Consider the following 21,816-nt stretch of genomic DNA (forward strand, 5'->3'; position numbering starts at 1 on the left):
CAAGTAATCACAAAACCTACCATGTATTCGAATACTTCTAAACAAAACAAGCTGAACTTAGAAATTTTTGTGTTGCTCAACCTGCAGTAACATTCAATTAATTTTTTTTTTTTTTAATGCATTTCACTTGGTGGCACAAAGAGATGAGAACTTCTCTCCAAGGACTTTTAATTTCTTCACTTTTCATTTCTCATCTGGGCTTTCCAGCTCAGATATTAGGCAGTGTTATTCCAGTTCATTACTGTCTTATTAAAAAACAAAATAAAAAAACCACCCAAAAACTCCAACCCCACGCTTTTGGAAAAATAAGGTATACAGTTCAAATTGGCAGAAAAAAACATATTGTCTCATTATACAATATGCAGTCATAGCCATTCATCAGAAGCTTCTGTAAGACTTAATTTCTATAATCCATTATCTCTATTTTACAAATTTGTCTCAGGAAAAGGAATCTTTGGTGGTGGCTGTTTGTTTCATAAGCAAACTAGTCAGAAAAAAAAAGAAAAAAAGACTTTCTTAAAGCAGCAGATCTCAAATATAGATATCACACTCCTTCCAAAAGCATACATCATTTTAACTACATCTGTATGGGCATCAGTTGGATTTGATGGTGAAGCTAAGAAATAAGGCAGCAATGCTATTCAAAGAGAATCACAATGAGCACACTCACTTTGGAAAAATAAATGCATTCTCTTTCAGTGGGCCTGCTGCTCAGAGGACAACTGCTCCCGTTTACACTGCTGCACTGTTGCTCAAATCAAGAGTTGTACTTCTGTACAGAGAAAAGAATGTGCATGAACCCTAAGTTCCTGAATGAATTATTGTTTATTATATTATAGGACATATTTATTAGAGAACAAATTATAAAATATGCTGAGACAAATTCTCAGCTGCTATCAGTTTACTGAGCTTCACTGGAATCCAAAGAGCTTACTTGATTTAAACTAGAGGAAGAGCTAGAAATTTAAAGTGCATAGAATACCAAAACCATCGAATACTCCTTCGGCTCACAAGGCTTCCACATATAAGGTTACTGTTGTCTGAATTCCCTCCTTGTATTCATTTAGCTATCAATAATATTCTGGCAACTAAATTGGGATATTGTAATTAAGATTTAGTAATTCAGATGGCAAGGTTAAAAGAGTTCATCAAAACATTTTGATAAAATGGAAAAATTATTGGTGATACAAGTACAAAATTTAGATGAATCATCTGAAACAACATGGAGTGCTTGCTTCTGTTTTCACTCCCTTTCATTTTGACTTAGTATTTAAAACAAAACAAAACAAAACCTGCTTCAGCCTAAGCTGTCAGCAAGTTCTTTAAGATGAAACCTCCCTGGCAGTGCAATTGCCTGCTAGCTTGATACTGCTTTCTGCTGATTGCCACTGTGATTTATGCAAAATCTCATTCATCTGCAGGAAAGGTGGCAGGAATTACTGAATTGTTTCACCTCAGGAAATGAATGACTGGACTCTAGTCTGATTTAGGTCTAATTCTGCCTGCCAAAAGAAAATCCCACATTTCTTATGGCAATCCTATTCAAAGAGCAGCTTCAACATGGGAGAGAATCTACTCTTTGTGGTAAGACACCCACCAGTTGTGACGTGGAACAAGAGGAAGAACATCTCAGAGGGAAGGAGGGAAGAAAGGTACCAGTAAAACAGGAACAACCCAAGTTCTCATTTCGATATGGCTTTGTGGACATCCTTCCATCTGAATGAGGGTGCTATAATAATATCACAAACTCGGTTCTGAATTTTCCAGTAGGAAAAAAAAAAAACAAATAGCCTAAAGTATTCTCTGTGTATCTTTAATTCTGCATGGTTGCCACTATGTACATGACAAAGGACAGAGTGAAACACCAAATGCTGCTAAAACAACTTCTAAAAATTAAATCTTGATCTTTCCTTTTTACAATGAACAATCCGGAGCCTTTTCATCTGAGTCCAGATGACATTATCTGAGTGAAGAATCCGCTCTCTCACTAGGCCAAAGTCTTCTCGTGTTTGACTTGATTGCACCCAAAATGGCTGCAAAAAGCTGGCTAGAATAACTTATTCACTGATTTGTGGGAAGTGCTGGATTGCATATTGTATGGAAAGAAAAGCCATATAGTAGTTCCATATTCTGCAATTACATGTCAACAATAGCCTTCCTAGAAATACAGCCCAGAAATAACTGCACATCAGATGTCAAATAAGAAATCAATGCAGACCAAATTCAGGATCATAGAAAACATGTAAGACAGTTGCAAATATTAAACAACAAATCGCTACCGGGTTTGTTTTGTAAGAGGGCTTCTTTGATTTTTTCTTATGAATAGATTTCATTTTTTCTTATAAATGGAGAATCACATAAATGCCCAAGGCCTTGCTTCTTGCAGCTAAAACACCTGATGCTGGTTATTGTTAGACACTAGAGAAGACAGAACATTTCAATGTACTGAAGGGTTCTGGAGTCTTGACCAGGCCCTGTAAATTGTCAGACTAACTCTTGAGCACATTATATGTGTCCCTGAACTACTAGCCTGGAGTCAGGTCTGGAGGTTTGGGCATACAGTTTTTTGCTGACTGCCTCTCTTCACTCAAAATAATTTGCATTTTCAAGGAACACTTTCCATCTCCACAAGCTACACTCCAGGCATGGATCAGAAAAACCCATTTCTTCTCCCATTTTCAGAAGAATTTTTTTTTTTTTTTTTTTAGAAAGTGATTTAATTTAGTTTTTAATCCACGCAAACTATGAAGATCATCTTCTAAATATGACCTGACTATGAACTGAGGTAGTACTATACTGGGAGGTTTGCCAGGGGGTGGCACTGATACTGCTTTGAGGAAGGAAAGTGGGGTAGGATTCTCCAAACGAAGGCTCTTTGAGTCTTTCACCTGCTGGAAGAGGAGTATCAGTGAGATGACATGTTAGATCACACGTGACAAGAGGATCTGTATGCAGCAGTGTACTAACATCTGTACATGAGTGCTTATCTTTTGCAGCATGAGGATTAAATTCAGGAAGGCAGGCAGATGTCTAGTAAGCACCACTAGTCCATCTCCTGCGTGTTTCCCAAACATGCAGCTTTCAGAGCCCAAAAAGCAGTTTGGGTCAAGGTGGCTCGAAACCTCTAGTGGCTCTGAGGCAGCCCTGGAAGCGCTTTCAAGCAGCATCACCCAAGAGGCCACACAGAGTGTTTGCTGTCAGCTTTCTTCATAACAGCTGTAAACCATGATCCAGAAACACTCACGCACGCTATTTCTGTCATCCCAGGAGAAAGTTGTGTCCTTTCCGTTACCATACTAAAGGGATCTTTATGAGACAAAGGCTATCAACTTCTTACAGCAAGGCAGTCATAATTCAGAAACAGAGCCAGCACCATCCCATGATTAGCATCATTGAGATTACCCTATATGAATCATTACCCAGCAGTAATATTTGGGTTTAGAGTTCAGCCACTACCTTCATACCATCAGCAGACACCTAGCCATCAGGACAAAATCACAAACAGCTGCTATGCACATGCAGTTTTTATGACACTGTATTTGTTGTCCCATTACTTAATCAGGAAACCTGGCAAGGCTGCATTGCATTCCTAAGTCCTACAGGGTTTAAAAAAACCAAACAGACAAACAACAAACCTCAAGGGCTGTTGCTGACCACAACCAGCATTTACACACCACATGACTCAGGTTAATAAAAGGACACACTCCACACAACACGAGGTGTCCAACATCTACCCTGCAGGCAGAAAGTTCCTCTTCTTTCAGTATTGATTGCCTCAATATTTATTTCCTTAGCAGCCTCAGATTGCTTCAGAACCAGTTTTCACAACAAAAGACAAGAGGTCACTGCCTTTTCAGAACAGCTCTGAACACAAAGACTACAGGATTACATCAGTGCTCCTCTTGGCAAAGATACTATGTGCATCATTAAATAAGGATTTTCCATTTTGGTAACCCTGTGCCAGCATTTGAGCCCATGTACTTTCAATGAGTTTCTCATTACAGTTTTATCCAGTTTTTGTCTCAATTATTTTTCTCTTGTTCCCGTGAGAGATCATAAAGAAATTACAACTTACTTGAGATCCCATTATATGAGAAGAGTATGGCACAAAAACAAAGCAGAAGCAGAATATTGGTCATTGTAGATAGATGTCAGAAAAATTTTCTCCTTATGGAGAGAATTGTTACCATTTGGTCAATTTTAAAAACTGTTTCCACAAAATAGATCCCACAGAAGAGAAGGAATTAATATTAGTTTTCATTTGTCTTGAAAGTCCTCAATTTAAGGGTATAGTTTAACAAAACACGAGGTACCTCTCCAGGTTTCAGCTACATACCAAATGTCCTGAGAAAATGTTTTCCATATGCAAATCTTGTATGCCTGCAAAGCTCACATTACCAAATACCCAAAAGTGCTACATAATTCCTTAACTTAGAGTCTCTTTGGAAAACGTGTCATTTGTTTTATGTGTATTAACTTTCAAGACTACCTTCTTACATTATCTCATTAGAAAGAAAACAATTTTTACAATCAGCCCTGTAAACTTAAATTCTTGTTATTATCTAGCAAGGAAACCCATCTTTCAAAATGAAGGCGGAAGAATGGAACCATATTATCATTGTTACATGACTTTTGTTTTCTTAATGGCAAAAGAAAGGTAGCAATTACAATAAACTATTTGTCAAGGTCTGTGATTTCATTGATGTAAACTAAGCAGTTAAATCCTTTATTTTTATAAGATCCTCAGAAAACGGGAAAAACTAGGTTTATCAGAATATAAAGAATTCAGCAAGTTCAAGGGAACCTCTAATTTAGTTGGAAAACATAGGAATTATTTTCTCCCTATTCTGATGTTCTACAAAGCACAGCAGTATCCCAGGTATTAAACCACTGTTGTTAAAAGGGCACAAGGAAACAGAGAAAGAAAAGAATTTGTAAAGGTCAACAAAACCAATAAGGACAGACTACTCCTTTCTTACTCTGCAACACATTAAGCATTACAGGTGGACTAGTCCATATTAGCCGTATCAGCTCTGACCTCTAGCTTCTCATCCAGTTCCCCTCTGCAGGTTGCCTATAGCCCCAGAACAACCTAAAGGTGATAGTACCCCTCAAACCCCCACCACCAACCACAGTGGCAAGAGCAACTGCAGCATCAGCAGCTAAAGACAGAGGTGTGGTTATCAGTGTGCGCCCTTCTTTGTACAGTGCCAGGGTCATGCTGGGGTAACACACACCAGCCAAAAGATGTGCCAAAGCACAGGCCAGAAGTAAAGGGCGGACCAGCTAGAGGACCTCAGCTTGGTCTAGCACCAGCTTTTTCTTCAGTGCTTACAAAAGTCATGGAGAATCTATTCTCCAGCTGTGTGGTTTGTTGCAGATTTTGACTTGTCCTGAAGGTACAGTCAGAAACTTTCACAGGCGCTTCATTCCATCACTGCAATTCCTCTTTGACATCAATTAGCAAGAAATCCTCTATGTCACCTTCGGGACCCTAGAAGGCAAGAGCAGACTGGCTCGTTGTTTCACCCTGGACTAACACAGTAAAATCTGGTTGATTGATCATCCCAGAGGAACTGATAAGAAATAATTATCCATCAGTAACTTACCTACACCCAGGCATGTAATTTTTACAGATATAATTTCATTCCATATCGAGGCATAGTAGAAGTTTATTCTCAAAATTTGTAATAATACAGTGTTTCTGTCATTATGAAATCCTGTGTGTAATTTGCACACTATCTAGTTCATGGTATGATTATACAGATTAATGCTTATGGTATGCTTTGCTAAAAAATAATTCAGAGCACTCGCTAAAGAATTACTGTAAATGCTTACAAAGGAAGACTGAAATTGAGAGATTTTTCCTTTGTCTTCATAGATGCAGTCATCACCAAAACAGAAAAAAAATTGTGCCAAGTGGAAGAATTGATCACTTGCACCTTTCAGAACCAAAGAAACCTGAAAACTACACAGAGATTTGAGACTATCAGTTACCTCGCAAATGCTATGGAATTTAACCAGATCGCTCCATCACAGGCATTATTATTGCTACTACCATAATTTAAGTTTTTTTGCACTGTTGCAATAGAATAGTTTCATCCGAGTAGATAAGATTTGATGTTTAAAGACTTGCACTTCCAAGATGAACATGAAGTTCACATGTAGTAGAAAAGTAGAGCAATTTAGGGCTATTACAACATCATCTTTAATGAAACAATCACTAAAAACTTTAGTTTCAACAAATTGCTGGACTGCCATCAAAATATCCGATTTAAAAACATATCTAAGCCTAAATAACTTGGAAGTTTTTGGAAAAATAAAATCTTGAATTTCATTTCATTCTGATCCAGCATTTGGCCTTCTCTTCAGCTTAATCCAGATGCCATTATTTGGCCGAAGAATCAGTTCTCCAGTTATACCAAGCTCTTCTGGCTTTTGACACGAGTCCACCCAAAAGCGCCGCAGGATGAGGGCTAGAAGAGCTTTCTCCTCCATTTGTGCAAAGCGCTGACCTACAAGTTACAGGGCAGAAAAAAAAAAAAAAAAAAAAAAAGATGTTATTGTCAGGTTGCATCAACAGTTGCTGCATTTGCACGGTCACAGTGATAGCCCTAGGAACACAGGACAGCAAGGACTGTGCATCTGCCTTGAGAACAGAACTGGCTTTCGGCCAAAACTCAAGGTCACGTGGATACTAATGAAACTAGCACTTTTCTCTGCGTGACAACTCTGGCCTTCCCGGGACAATCCACAGCACGTCCTCTTTGCCACAGCACACAGAACTCAAACAGCAAGGAGGAAACAGTCAACACTTTACATGGAACTAATACAAAACACAGTCTTAGCATGTCTCTTGGATGGACTAGGTAGGGGGGAATGGATGACAGACCAGAGCAGGAGAAGATGCAACACAGAGACTGCAAGGAGAGACAAATCCCACTGTTCCATATGTGCAGAGAGGAGCAAAGAAGATAGAACTGCAATAGAACAACACGTAGACCTTCCTTCAATGGACACTAAGCATCATACACACTGATGATTTGGTAGCGCAGAGGGCAGAGTTCAATTTACATTACAGAGAAAGGTGGAGGAGGAAAGGGGAGAACAGAGAAATATGAGGGAAACCAAACCAAGTGTCACAATTCTGGCAGTTCACTCAAACTAAACTGAAAATGGGAACAGGACACAAAACCCAGGGCTCAAAACTTCTTCTGTGTTCCCCTCTGTATAATATGCACTTACGGATGTCTGTACACATGTACACAGTGATGTATTTCTGCAATGATATTAATGAACCACCTCTCCTGCACATGTTCCTGTACACCCAGGAACTAGCTAGACATGTAATATTAAATTAGATTCCTCTTTGGAACACAGGAAGACCTAGTCTGCTGTTCTTATTGGAAGGGCACCTATTCCAAATGAGACAAATTAAAACCAAACAAAACAACCCCACCCCCAAAAGAAAACAAATGAAACCAAAAACCCAGAAGTTGTATTTCCTGTTCTTGTAAATGGCATGAGAATCCCTGAATGTTCCCCACCTGCACTTATGATCAGTGCAGGGAACAGTCTTTTCATGTGTTCTACGATATAAACAACTATGCCTCTACTTTGAGCACAGATAAATGCCAGGTGTTTCAGTGGCACCTGAAGAACTAACAAGTTCTGGGACAACAGGGAAAACACCAGAGCAACAATAGTGTGAGAGAGGGAAAGAATACATCAGTTGCAGACAGCATGTTTGGGACACTCAGCTGAGATCATGAGATAGACAGATGAGATGTTTCCAGAGCAAAACAAGTGCAGGACATTTGCCTTTGCCTTCTCTTGCTCTGTCTTGCTGACACTGAGGATCAGAAATTTGGAAGCAATCCTGTCCTCACAGGAGCCCATTAACATGCTGACAGGCTGCACAGGCAGTGAGGAGAAAACACCAGCATGATAGACACTGGCCCCTGGGAAAAAAGGAAACCGTTGGGAAGAAACAAAATGTGGCAGCTCAAGCGCCCAGCTCACGGGGGAGACAGTTCCCAGAATTTGGGGGCCAGGGGAGGACGACGGGACAGGACAAGACCATCAGGCACATCAAGGCTTACATTTCTGATACACTTGCTGCTGACACAGTTCCCACACCAAAACCAGCACTGTCACATTACAAAGGCTTCCTCTTCAGCTACCTACCAATGCAGTTCCTAGGACCAGCTGAGAAGGGCACATAAGCATATGGGTGCCTTCCCTTACAATTTTCAGGGAAGAATCGCTCAGGCCTGAACTCCTCCGGGTCAGGGAAGATCTCGGGGTCTCTATGCAGGGCATAAGTTACAACAATAACATTTGTGCCTTTTGGTACCCGATATCCTCCTAAAGACAAAAGGGAAAGTGAGAAGGCTTGAAATAACAGCAAATAAGTGACTTTCTATACACAACAGCACAGTAAAAAATAAAACAACGCTGCCCTTTACTTGGGAAACACCTCCACGGAGGAGATGCTAGCAGGATAGGGAGTGGCAAATGCAGGACACTACTTACTGATACAGCAATCCTCTCTCAACGCACGGGCAAACAGTGGAACTGAAGGGAAGAGCCGAAGGGCTTCTTTCACAACACACTCAAGGTATTGAAGCTTCTTCAAATCGTCCATTGTAACAGGACGCTCAGTGTTGCCTGTCCAAAAACAAATAGGGGGATGAGCAAGACCAAAACTCCCCATTTTTGGTTAAACAAACTCATCCCAGCTCCCTCCAGGAACTCTCATCATGCACCAAGACCACGTAGGAGAAGGTGCTACACATACATTGAACATGCATGCCTTGCCCCAAAGACATAAGGTTGGCTGTACTACAGACCTTCTGGCACCCATCCCAATCACCTGTAGCTATTGAAAGCTCCAGAAAGGGCCACAAGGCATGTTCCGACCTCCCCTTCTACATTGAGGCTTATAATGTATCACATCCCCACTCATAAATGCAACCACCACCACAACCCCAGTGAAGGGGGGAATGGAAACATACCAAACACCTCATCCAGTTCTCTGTGAACCTTCTTCTGGGCTTCAGGATTATGTCCAAGTAAATACAGGGCCCAGTTCATAGCCGCTGCTGTTGTGTCATGACCCTAGAGGTCCAGATTTACAAAGACATTCACTTCAACAACATTCCTGTGCATAAGTAGGCTTCGTAAATACTTGGGTGTGCAGGTAGTATGGAAAATAAGACTTATTAGTCCCATGACCATGAGAAAAACAAAAATCAACAGTGAAGAACTCTATCCCACATGTTGATTATCAGGATATAAGATGACCCATGATTCTGTCAGGTGCCTGAAAACTGACCAAGAGGGAAAAGTGTTGAAATAATCCAAGCAAACATCCCTCTCCTCTGCCTCCTGGAAGCTGCATGAACTATCAGTATCTACACAAAGAAACAGATGTATATTCATCTTTTTGGTTACTGTCCAGTCAACAACGTAACATCTGGGGAGCCAACAATTACCACAGGAGAGATACAATGGACACAATCTGTAGCCTTTACAAAACTATCCAAAAAAGGGTCTAACGAGACACAGTACAGTGACCATAGGAGGCAATACTACTTGTTTTCCTATGAGGTGATCAGCTACTACAGTTCAGTACCGCATAAAAACTTGGGAAGGAAAGGAAACAAAGGGAAGGGGAACAAAAAAAAAAAAAAAAGGGGGAGGAGAGGAAGAGGGGAACAGAAAAAAAGTTGACCAACAAAGGATTTTGGTACTAAAAAGGTGCACTTGTGAAGTTCAGAATGCTGCACCTCTTCAAAATTCAGCTACGAAGTAGTACAGGAATGGTAGGATGGGAAGAGAGTTTCTCTAGGTTACAACAGCAGTAACATGACTGTGAATTAAGCTCTTCTGAGATAGAATTCAGGTCCACCTAACAGAGTTGTGTGGAACACTTGTGAAAGTCTTGGTTAGATCCTTCATTGGACAGAGAACCAGACATGAGAAGACAGTACACCAATGCAGTTGACGACAGAACCAGGACATTACAGCCAATGTGGCAAGGGACAAAATGTGGGGAGAGCCGACAAAATGCAAGGCAAAACACTGAAACCATTTAGAGCTCTCTTTAGCATTAATGAGGTTTGCAACAGGAGCTGAGAGCCCATGGCTCACATCAGCCATTAAGCTCTTATTACTCACCTGCTTTCATGAGTAGAGCCTGATCACATAGGCAGGGCCTGCTACATGTCTATTGCCCAACATTTTGCCAGGGCACACAATTCTGGATCAAATGTTTCTATCCTTCAGTAGTTTCTATCCTACAGAGATTTCCTTCTTAGGCTTCCAGGGCTAAAATAACTTCATACCAAAAGCAACCTCCTGAACTAAGAAGAGTCACTACCTGCAAATGGTGACTCTCAGGTTCTGGGCGAGGGGCAGGGGGGCAAACAAAAACAACAAACCAATGGGCTCCTTGGGTACCTCAAACATGAAGGTATCCACTTCTTCACGAATGTCCCTGTAGCTCAATTTGTTCCCTTCATCATCTGTTGCACTCAGCAGCAGGTCCAGGAAAGCTTTTCTCTTTTTGGAGCCACTTTCTTCACAGTTGCCATCAGTATCGCATTTCATTTGCTTGGTGTTTTCAAGTTCTGCAGCTTTTTCTGAAATGACCTGAGATTAGAAACGTTACATTAGATATGATGCACGCAGCACATGCGCACAGTCTACATCACACAGGTTTGTCCCAACTTATTAGAACAACCTTCATTTGTAGCAGTCTACATGAGCTAGGTAGCATACCTGTCAGCATTAGCTCATGAACTTTAACTGACTTTTTGTGTTAGTAGGTGAAATATGACCAATCCCTCTTGTCCCAAGCAATAGAATGAACCTTGAATAGCCTTTATGTGATCAAGAAAATAGATAGCCAAACTATGCAAACAACGTGTTGATCATCAAGAAGTGTAAACACATCCAGAATATCATCTGGAACAAGCCAATCATGAATGCCAACAATAGCGACAGCAAATCAAAAAAACATCACCACAATTTGACAGACTGATCACCAGGAAGATATTCTCTACCCTATCCAATAACTAAGGAAAGGATCACATCTCCAACCTCTGGGGAACCCAGGAGATTGAAGGGAAGCCAGGGCACCCCACAACCCTGCATCAGGACTACACATAGCATGGCTGGAACCACTACACTAAAGCTTCCCAAATTTTCTTCAGTATGAGAGCAATGGTTGAACTTCCCTTTTTTAGGTCAAAGCACAGCCCCAGTGACAGACAGAGATTTCTTGCTGTTGCCACCGTTGTCATAACAGCAAAACAGAACCCTTCAATAAACTGGTATTGCTCTCAACAATAACAAAATAATTAAAAATAAAGGGTGTAGAGTAAGCAATTCTGTTCAGAGGAAGCACTGAACAGGAAAAAAAAATACAATTATATACACACACGTTTTTATATAAAGACACATATTGAACCACCTTTTGTCTCAGTGCTTTCTGTCAGCACCTACACTAGGTGATATTATTATTTACTCTTCCTTTGTCATCTTCTAAGATTTGGCTTCTTATATTCAGTGCACCAGCCCAGCATGGGAAGAGAGCGTTACCTTAGGTCCTTTTAAGAGCCACTCTCATGCCTTGCTGCTGCAATTCTCAATAAAAGGAAGCAAAACATGAACTACTTAAAAACAACGCAGAGTCAATGTGGCTCATTATATGTAGTGAAAGTTCAGAGATTATTTCCTTTTTCATGGGCATTGATACAATGACATTGTGGGGTACACACATCTGTTTCAGGGAAAACAGCCTCCCTGGTAACATCCTAACATTAGCTTTGGGAGGGAAACCATTAGCAAGAATAGCACGGGAACTATTCGGTGAGAGAAAGGGGTGTTACTTGGGCAGTCTAACATGGTGAGAGAACACTGCATTTTATGCCAAGTGAGTGATGTATGCTTAATGGTTTCTCAGTTGAAGTGTCTTACTGCTGATGTGGGGACCTGCATATGTTTGCTCATCTCAGCAGTTCTGCTCTGAATAGGGGAAAATGAATACAGGCTTCCATTTCTGAGGGCTGGACCAAGCAGCATTACCAAGCAGAGCCCTATGCTTACTGCTACAAACTTGGCAGGGAGCTGTTGCAGGTGATTCAGATGTGGAGCATCTGGGGCAGAACAAGAGTTCAATGAATTCCTGTTGTTTGTTCGGTTGTCAAGGTCCTGTAAGTCCTGCTACTCCCTTGCTTAAATACAACAGAGCTCCTGACGGGGAAGTCAGCTGTTGTATTCTTTTCAGTGAATTCCTTGGCATGCCAACAGAGAGATAGTTCTCCTCTTAATGCATGCATATCAAGGGGGGCTGAACCTCACCCCCATTTGGAAGCTCTCTATTGAGCACAGGACTTCGCTCCAACAACTAAAATGTACCATGAAAAGAAAAAATGGAAAAAAAAAAAAAGAATCTATACTCTATCTGTAAAATTGTGAAGGATCCTGAGGTTCCTCTCATGCTCTCTTCCTTCCTTGAACAGCATATATACAAGATCAGGCCAAAGCCAAGGGCTCTTCTGTCGCTGTTGGATTAGATCGCTCATCCTAGGGGCACAACAATTACATCATGTAACATTTCTTGCCAAAAAACAAATTTACAGCACACTTTCAAGAACAAAAATAAGTTCTACCTCCCCAACGAAGCAGGACTTGACATATTGTGTGGGTTTAAACCCATTTATCTGAAGAGAAGGCTGTTCATATTTGTTTCCTGATTTTAAACCATCTCAAAATTTCTGTCACCTGTCCCAGAATCATCATGATTTATATCTTTAAGCACTGATCTCTGAGAAGGAGAGCATATTCTCATTTAGTGGGAATCCTCTTGAAACAGACATATTAAGTCATCCAGTCCAGTCCCACTCCACATCAGTAAAGCATTGACCATGCTGAAAAGACACATACATCCTGAAAAGACTACTCACGCCAGGGTTCCAAAATATCTGCCCCCTGACCTCAAACAGCCATCTGAAAGCCTTACATTCCTACTTGACTGTGCAGATACCATATATGCTAGACAGCACATGAAAAATATTTAAAATAAAGAATATGAGACTTCAAGTACGCTCAAACACAACTGGAGTACATTTGGAAGGGCTGATCGTCATTGCTATTCAGCTCTTGCACATGCTTTTGGCTGCAAAAAGAGACTTCAAGGAGTAATTATTACATTTAGGCCAAATTTGGGCCCACTTGTGGTACAATTTGGGAAAGACCAAGGAACTGATGGCAATCAAACCCTCTAACTCCGCCCCTCTTTTGTGGAGCCCCATCAAAGGCTAGGGGTGAGATGCCACAAGCAGCTACATCTCCTCTAGACTGACACACCAGTATGGCAGGAATATAGACCATGCTTTTCCTAATCACTGGACAGTCACATACAATTTGAATGGTGTAAATACTGCTGTGAACTACAGAGCAGCTGTGCCTCAGCTTTAATACGCTGTCTAAAACAGCACCCTCCCAATTATGCCAGTCATGCTGATATGAAGTGTTGCAACTCCACTTTTTTTTTTTTTAACCTCTTGTACCAATGCATTAACTGAATGGCAGCTGACACCTCTTCAAAGCCTCAGCCTCCCATTGCATATACTCGTACCAGAAAACACATCAAAATCTGCAGGAGTTTTTCCTGCCTTCTTGGCTTTCTACCTCCATCTGCGACCCCTCAGCCCTCGCTCCTGGCTCACAGCAGATGAACTCCTGACACCAGCAGCAGCAACTCCAGCCCAACTGCAAAGTAGCCAAGGAAAATGTCCATTTACCTGTAGACAGCACGAACATACTCAGAATCCGTATTCTCCTGAGCACCCACATTCTTGCCCATTGCAGTTTCTAGGAGGACAAAATCATCAATAGTTCACGAGTGCAAAGTGAAATGCAGAGTCCCTGTATATAAGTTACTACTGCTTCCAGCTTCTGACTATCACCACACCATCCCTTCGACAGGTGAATACACACATCCCTTTCCAGGTGATGAGTTCACTTTACATTTCCATGCCCAGGAACCCTGGTCCTCAACACAACCTCATTTCAGACTGCTACCTCTGCCCTGCCCATCCCACAAACTCACCTGCTCAGATGCACACAAGGCACCCTAGGAGAAAGGAACGCCTTGGGACAGTGGAAATGCATTCACACAATATGCAGGGACACTCCTCTTCAACCATCTCCACACACAACATGGCACAGCTGTACTCATGAGCCTCTGCATCATAGCCCCACCACAATAACTGAAGAGGACTTACCACAGATGATATCAAGGGCACACAGAGTGATATCCATAAATATATCAAATGGTTCCTTGTCAACATGCTTCTCAAGTTTCTCCAACAAAATACCTCCTTGTTCATTCATTACCTCTAGAAAGTCAGTTAAGATTGCAAAGTGGAACGTGGGAGTTATCATTTTCCTACGTGACCGCCACTTGTCTCCAGTGCTGCAAAATTAACAGGGAGAAGGAATGGTTAAAAATTCCAAATCAAAAATAAAACCCTCACCATCACAGGAAGCACACAGTAAAAACTGCAGCCTGGAACACCTTCACAGATGGACACACTGTAGATGACTCTTCTATAGCTCTGTCCATAGCACTCCCTAGAAGAAGCAAAATGGAAATATTTCTTGCTCCAGCTCTCTTCGAAGCACAAGCCACCATTTCTATAGCTGCTCTCAACAAAAGGAGATGGCAACAAGCCTTCAGGCAACACAGTCTCGTGGTTGCTCAGTGCACAGGCTCAGAAGGATTGAGCAGAAGCCATCTGTAGGACAAACTAGCAATTCAGCATCAAGGCATCAACTCATCACATTGTCTCTATGAATCACCACCCATGCTTGCCTTCATCCGCTGACTAGGAAATGAGGATTGCAGAGAACTAAGATCCATGGACATTACGCAAATGACTGCCTCAAGGTCTGGCTACAAAATATTTCCTTGGAGACAGGCAACCACCTCCAACATGTCAGTGAAAGAGCATGCAGCCACAGTGGATGACACCAGCTTCCTGGGGGTTCTTGTTCTCTTTTTCTGAATCATGTGCCCCACAGGCACACAACTGGCAGCTCTGCTTACAGGGTAAGCCATCACACCACTTCTCCTGTTAACCTGCTATTGAGGCACTCCTCAGGCCAGCTTATCTGCTTGCTGTCTACCACTACTGCTCTTAATAATCACCAGAGACTTGAACATTCTCCTCCATTATGTTTTTGCAAGCACAAGGAAGTCAAAACACCTCTAAAAGTCTACTGGAGACAAAACAACCAGTAAGGAAGACGACTAACAAACAGTGACAATACAACATGCCTGATGCCCATGGACCTCAGCTCTCTGCCATTTGCTACTGACTACTGCTTTCTTAAGGCCATGAATGAAACTCAGGATAAAAGGCATTTCTCATGCTCTCACGTAAACTTGCACCTCCCACACCATGTGATCACCGCTGGCTTTTACAACACCATGGTCCCATCATGAAGCATGAGGAGTTCACCTCTGAGGGCTCCAAACAGGCAGAAAAGCTCCACTGCTAACAGGGGGACCTTGACCTTCTCACAAAAACACAGAAGAGGCACCAGAGCTGCTCTACACTCACCTTGCTCTGACTCTTGAATATCTGCATCATCCAGACCAAACCCTCCTTGACCCTCCCAAGACCGGAGGACACCAAACCCTTATATCACCGCTCCTCCCTCCCTCCACTCCTGACTTGCGCTCTTACCCAGGACAGGGTGCGGATACTCTCCCATCCTACCCCAAAGCTTCACCAACCTCAGGCCTATCCTACTGGTTTGCAGTGTCACCAGCTGAGATAAGCAATGCACACTGTCACAGTTTTGCCACAGTCCAACCACTTGACACACATCACAACATTAAAAACATCCAGCATGTAGCACTGCAGACTAAAAGACACCACTTGCCATAGGACACGACTTCCTAAAACTCACATTCATTTCAAGCCTCTGGGCAAAAAAGTAACAATGGCTAAATTTGCCAAGAAACAGATAATGCCAAAAGATTTTTATCGGACATCAGCTGCTAAAGAGCAACCAAGACCGTCACAAGGAATAAGACTTCTACAGCTATCATCTATATCTCTGTCCAGAGATACACACAGCATTCCTGCCGTCAAGCCCTCTTCCTATCATATATCCTGCAAATTTCAAAAAGACAGCAATGCACCTGCATTTCACTGTACCTCGTCAGAAGTCCAGTGCCCAGCCATGGCTGCAGGAATTTGTACAGGTACGATTTTTCTATATGTTTCGAACTGCTCAGAATGACCTGTCAGAAAAATGAAAGGAGAGGAAAGAACATCACTTGTTAGCTGGAGAGATTTCTTCAGCTGAGATTACTTCACGCAACCTCAGTTCCTCCACAAAAATGCCCTGAGCCTCAGTAAAATGCACAATATTTCACAGGCTGGTACAAAGGGTATTGAGTTGACACCCTCAAGTCTTTCAGTAAATATCCCAATCCTGACAAACAATGAAATACTCAAAAACGCCCACTCCCCTTATCTTCCTGAAAAGGAAAAATCTGTGTTACAAAGTCACAGGCAGAGCTCAGAGAAAACCCAATGGTTTCCAGCCTTAACCAAACTCACAAGAAGTACTATCTCTTCAATAAACACTCCAACAAAGAAACAACTCTATCTTCCCAATTCAGGGACAATCATTGTCAGCAGCAAAACTAACAACTACATTTCATGGCATCAAGACAGACCCGCCAAGTTCTAATGCAGAAGTCAAACAGAAACAAGCATTGCAACCTGCATTTCACAATGTTCTAACCCTATTTCAGTGGTCCCATCTTCCCTGCTATCTGGTTGTCCATTCTGATCTTGGGAACAGAAGCTTTCACACATGTGGAAACAAAGCTAAAGGAGATGCTTCTTTGTATAAAACATACTGAGTTGGTACTTTCATTTGCTGGCCATCTTCAGTATTTATTTTTTTTCCAAGACCGGGCTTTTTATATTCTTCCACTTTCAGCCTTTCTTTAGCACTAGGTCAGAGGACAATCTCAAGTAAAATCAGTCCAAGCCCTTTTTTGCAAAAATTACATTGAGAGAATAGAAACTAACAGGTTGGACACTGCTTTGCATGACAGTAGAATAGACAGGAGACAAGCACACTCACCTCCACACTGTCAGGGTGATACAAAATCATGACAGGCAATGGTCCTATCCAAAGTTTGAACAGTGGCCAACTCCTGAACTCTTCAACATAAACTTGTATTTGTCTAAAAAAACCTGGAATGAAAAAAGCAGATTAGAATTTAAAAAAAAAAAAAAAAAAAGGTTTTTTTTACTGAATAAGCAAGACTTCTGTAATGAACTCTTTCTTACCATATGCCCTGTAATTATGTGTTTGTTGTAGTTTTATCTTGCTACTATGACCAAGCAGCATATTTTCCACCTATCCATGAGCTGTACTGCAGGAGCATTTCTTTATGGTGGCACTCTTGAAGGCAACTCTATTCTAGAGAAACCCCTCCTAGCTGTAGATAAGGCAGTTTGATTTAAGCAGTCTCAAAGCACTGCAGCATGGGCCTTCTGTATTGCAATGCTCTTTGCAACAATTAGAGCCAAATCAAACTTTATCAAAGCTATGCTTATGGCTTAGCCTACACTTGTCAAAATGCTATGTCAAGACGCTTCTCTACTTTCCAAGTACAGCATCAAGTCTTTTCCCATCCGAGACCTCATTGACAGGTACTACATTTGTGGTGCACACACAAGTGACATCACACACAGTAATGGCAGAGCACTGTGCAGGAACCAGTATCACTTGAAATGTCTGCTTTCTGATAGCTGGACTCCTGAAGAAAATCTCTGGATTTTCTTACACTGTTATCACTTGTCTGCAAACAAATTACTTCTTACTCCAACATGCTTAAATCCTCTCCCTCTCTGACAGCCCAAACCATCAGTGACAGTTTGCAATTCTAGCAGGGGCTTTTAACAGCTAGCTGCTCCAGGATTAAACTCCGTTCTTGTCCTTTTAGAAACCTTACTGAAGGGTAAGTGACTGCTTATGGGGCCACTGTAGATATGGCAATTCAGGTATCTCCATCTCTAAGGGCACAAAGACTCATAGGACTATTTATGCCATGGGCCACCTGAGAGATACCACTATTGTCCAGCTGCCAGTTGGACTGCATACCAGTAAGCTCAGCAATCCAGCCAATTCTCCACCCACATTATTATCCACTTATCCAGTACACATCTTGTCAGTTTAGCCATACAGAAAGCATGGGAGATGGTATCAAAGACCTTGCTGAATCAAGTTAAACACCATCTACTGCTCTTCCTTGCTCACAGATCCAGCTATCTCACCACAGAGGACAATCAGGTTCATTCTGCAATTCTAGAGAAGGTGGCCACTATCAGGATGTTCAAGGATTAAACACACCTTTGCTCTCTCAAAAACCAGATTAAATGACAAATGACTCCCTCTAAGGCCTCTGCAGAGTGGAAAAAATTCCCCAAATCAAAGGAAAAAAAGAAAAGGAAAAAAAATTAGTTTCCTAATAGATGCCCAAACACAGCATTCCCTAGTCTTAGGCAAAGTTCTAATGACACCTCATCCAAAAGGCTTAAGAGTATCAGATTATTTTGCTATTTTTAATGTTGTTTCCCAACATCACCATGATTAACATATCACAGTGTTCCAGCATTTGTCTACCAGTATCAATAAATAAAATCACCATCAGATGAAAAGTAATTTTTCTTTCTGCTATAAAACCTTATCCTTTTTTCTAAAAACTACCTTTTATTTTTTGTCACATTTTTAATGAAAAAGATTATAAACCACAAACTTCACTCATTTTTACATAAATAAACAAGAACAAAGACAGATGGTCATGGACTTAACTAAAGCATGGAGGCTATGTGATTCCTGCTAACAAAGGAGATTAGAGGCTCCATAGAACATGTCTCCATCAAATTACTTTCTGAAAAGAGAGAAGCGATGTTCTTTTTTGTTTTGTTGTTTTAAGAAGATTTAAAAAGAAGAAAGAAAAAATATTTGTGTCTCAGTCAGGCTCATATACACATCCTGACTATGATCCTGCCATTGCTTCCCAAAAGTCAACTCTAGAGAAAGCTGCTTGCCCTCACTTCCACCAAAGATCTCTCATATCTGTATTTAGATATGGGGTTGGATCCAGAAGAAAGATGTGAGCGTGTACCCTTGTGAACAGAGGGACCACGTCTCACCATGTGCCAGCACTGGACAACGTGCATGCCCATGCTGTACTCGTCCTCGGCTTCACCACGTTCCCATGAGCCAGTCACTCTCTCTTCTGCAGCATACCTGGCAGCACAGCCAGGAACACATGTGCACAGAGCAGACTGGCATACAGAGGCATCACAAACACACTCGGAAAAGTCTGCTGGTCCACTGACAGCACAGCCAGGGCCGCTTTCACACCACAGACTCCTCAAGAAATATGTTTGTGTGCAAAACCACATACCAAATGGAAAGGGAATGTGTAGCATATTAGTGCCCTCTGAAGCACCTGGCAAAAAGAAGGTACCGTTGATCAATACAAGAACAGAAAAGTTTGCTTTTGAGGAACGTACTGCAAATACTCAGCAAGTTCTTCTGCATCTAACGCATAAATCTAAGGCACAGCTAATTCTGAAAACGACCCAGCAACTGAGCATGCTAAAGTCCCTTGCACATGCTCACTTGGGGGAAGATGATTGTTTAAAGAAGTATTTTTCCTTCGCAAGCTAAAAGCTTTGTTTGGATCACAGCTAACAGTCACGGGGACACAGCGCTCCGTGTTGTGACACAGCACTTCCTGCGAGAGCACCCAGCACACCTCCCTGTCACAAAAGCACATTGCACAGCGTTCATGCTCCACCTCACCAACAACTGGAAACAGGTCCGAATCCAGCATCAGCATCTGGAAGCCACTGTCAGACTGAACCTCCAGCCAATCTTTACTGATAATAACCCCGTATTTGTGCAGTTCCTCTCCTTTCCCCTCCACTGCCCACTTCTCACACAGCTCCCCTCTGCACGTTGCCCACAGCCCCAGAGAGACCTTAAGGTAATGGCACACCCTACAACCCCCGCCAGCCAGCCACAGCTCGACCACCCAAGCACCTCACCAGTGCTGGCTCCTCCAGCAAAGCCCCACACAGTGCAGGGACCTCACAGCTGGGCTATGACGTGAGCTGCCCTTACCTTCTCCCTCACGCTCCAAGAGTAGAGCATTTCCCAGCACAGGATAGCAGGGGCTGATACCTGGGATTGGCTTCATCACCCACCATCGCTTCCAGTAATCCATCAGGGAGGGCAGGGAGCACACGGCCACAACCGACAACAGCAGAGCGATGACCCCAGCCCCCAAGTGCAACAGCTGGGGTCCCCCTGCAGGTCCCTGCATGACCTCCATTGCCACCTCGCAGCCTCCTGCTCCAAGCCTTGATCCCTAACTGGGGAACTGGCACTGCCTGTACCCGCCGCTGCCGTGCTGCAGCAAGCTGAGTGCTAGGACCCAGGCCACGAAAGTGGGAGGCGGAGCTGTCACATGGCCCCCAAGGCACAGCTTCCTGCCAGGAAAATAAACAAAGATTAAAAAACACACATGCGGAGAGGCTGCCTGCAAGCACTTCCTTACGACAGAGCAGCCACAGGCAACAGTGTTGTTTCCTTGCTCTCACTTGGCTCCTCTGACTCAAATGAAGAGTGAGGAAGTTCTCCACAGGCCTGTGCAATACCTCAGAAGGAAAAGACACAAACTGCTGTCAAGAGAAAAAACACCTTTTTGCTGATGGGTTTTCTCAACATCGCCTTTCTCCATCTGTTTTCACATGCTCAGGGAACACCATTTTGCCATACAGAACTGCTCCAGTGCTCTCCAACATGATGCCTGAAGGGTTTCAAGTGCTTCAGATGTGGAGCACCTTTCTTAAGTTGGGTTAATGGCTCAAAACCCATGATCAAGAGCACTGCAAAGCACACTGATGCTTCTCAAATGGCCTTTGCTGATCTCACTGTTGAACACTCACAGTCACAGGGTAAAGGGTGCCAGTAACATGACTGGCAGCACCAGCACCTGTATCACAACTTGCAAAGTTCTTGGGCAGAAGTGGTGCCATACCCACCATAAACACTGCTGCCCTTTCTGCCTCAGGAGGAGCCAGGGTCTCTTCTCACTGCTGCAGGGCTGCTGAGCACCTCTTCCTCAAAGCCTCCAATGCTCAGAAACCTCGTGGTCAAACGGAAGTTCAGTGAATTGGCAGCATGGCTTACACCCAATTTGCAAAACTTCACCCCCTGAATATACCACAAAAGCTTCTTAAAGCCATCGTCATGTTTCTCCTGTCTGTTTTGTACCAAAATTGACTGCACTGACTGCACCAGCATTTTTAGAAAACCAACAAACAGCATAAATAAAGCAGCTAAGATAAGAAACACAAATAGACAAAGCACAGCACATCTGAAGCTAAGGAAGGGCTGATGACCCTTGGCAGCAGAGAGGAGTAAATTTTGGCACTTTGTTCCTGCAATCTCCCAGCAAAACCTTCATCATAAATGCTGACCGTTGCATTTTTCTGCACAGTAAAGAGCTGGAAACGAACTTTGCTACTCTTGCTGTTATTTGTAATCGTTTGTGATAGAAAGCAGAAGATACATACCCTGTCTTGCCAACACATAAGGCAGGCTACATAGCCATCAGTCCACTCTTCTGTTCAGGTGACAGCCAAGGAAGGAAGCAAGCATGCAGGATTAAGAGGGTCACCTTTTGTCTTT

The 21,816-nt window shown here is 42.5% G+C and overlaps 1 protein-coding gene across 1 annotated transcript; it reads right to left on the bottom strand.

Moving 5' to 3' along the window:
* Positions 1 to 5,654: 5,654 nt before the first annotated feature.
* Positions 5,655 to 20,577, bottom strand: CYP4V2 (cytochrome P450 family 4 subfamily V member 2). The gene is made up of 11 exons (XM_009474838.2): positions 20,245 to 20,577; positions 17,185 to 17,297; positions 16,242 to 16,327; positions 14,298 to 14,488; positions 13,815 to 13,884; positions 12,468 to 12,594; positions 10,465 to 10,656; positions 9,018 to 9,120; positions 8,536 to 8,670; positions 8,188 to 8,367; positions 5,655 to 6,515 (listed from the first exon to the last, which is right to left on the bottom strand). The coding sequence occupies exons 1-11, from the start codon at positions 20,453 to 20,455 to the stop codon at positions 6,340 to 6,342; spliced, it is 1,584 nt and encodes a 527-aa protein (XP_009473113.1). The 5' UTR covers positions 20,456 to 20,577; the 3' UTR covers positions 5,655 to 6,339.
* Between the last annotated feature and the right edge of the window lie 1,239 nt (positions 20,578 to 21,816).

This window comes from Nipponia nippon, unplaced genomic scaffold (genome assembly GCF_047370975.1).
Source record: "Nipponia nippon isolate SJK-2023a ecotype South Korea unplaced genomic scaffold, ASM4737097v1 scaffold_6, whole genome shotgun sequence".
Classification (NCBI taxonomy): Eukaryota; Metazoa; Chordata; class Aves; order Pelecaniformes; family Threskiornithidae; genus Nipponia; species Nipponia nippon.

Coding starts and splice junctions, on each gene's coding strand:
- CYP4V2 (XM_009474838.2), bottom strand. CDS start 20,455: ATGGAGGTCATGCAGGGACCTGCAGGGGGACCCCAGCTGTTGCACTTG. Junction 10,657..12,467: donor TTCACAATTTTACAGATAGA/GTATAGATTCTT, acceptor TTCTAATCTCAG/GTCATTTCAGAAAAAGCTGC. Junction 8,671..9,017: donor AGAACTGGATGAGGTGTTTG/GTATGTTTCCAT, acceptor GTTTTTGGACAG/GCAACACTGAGCGTCCTGTT.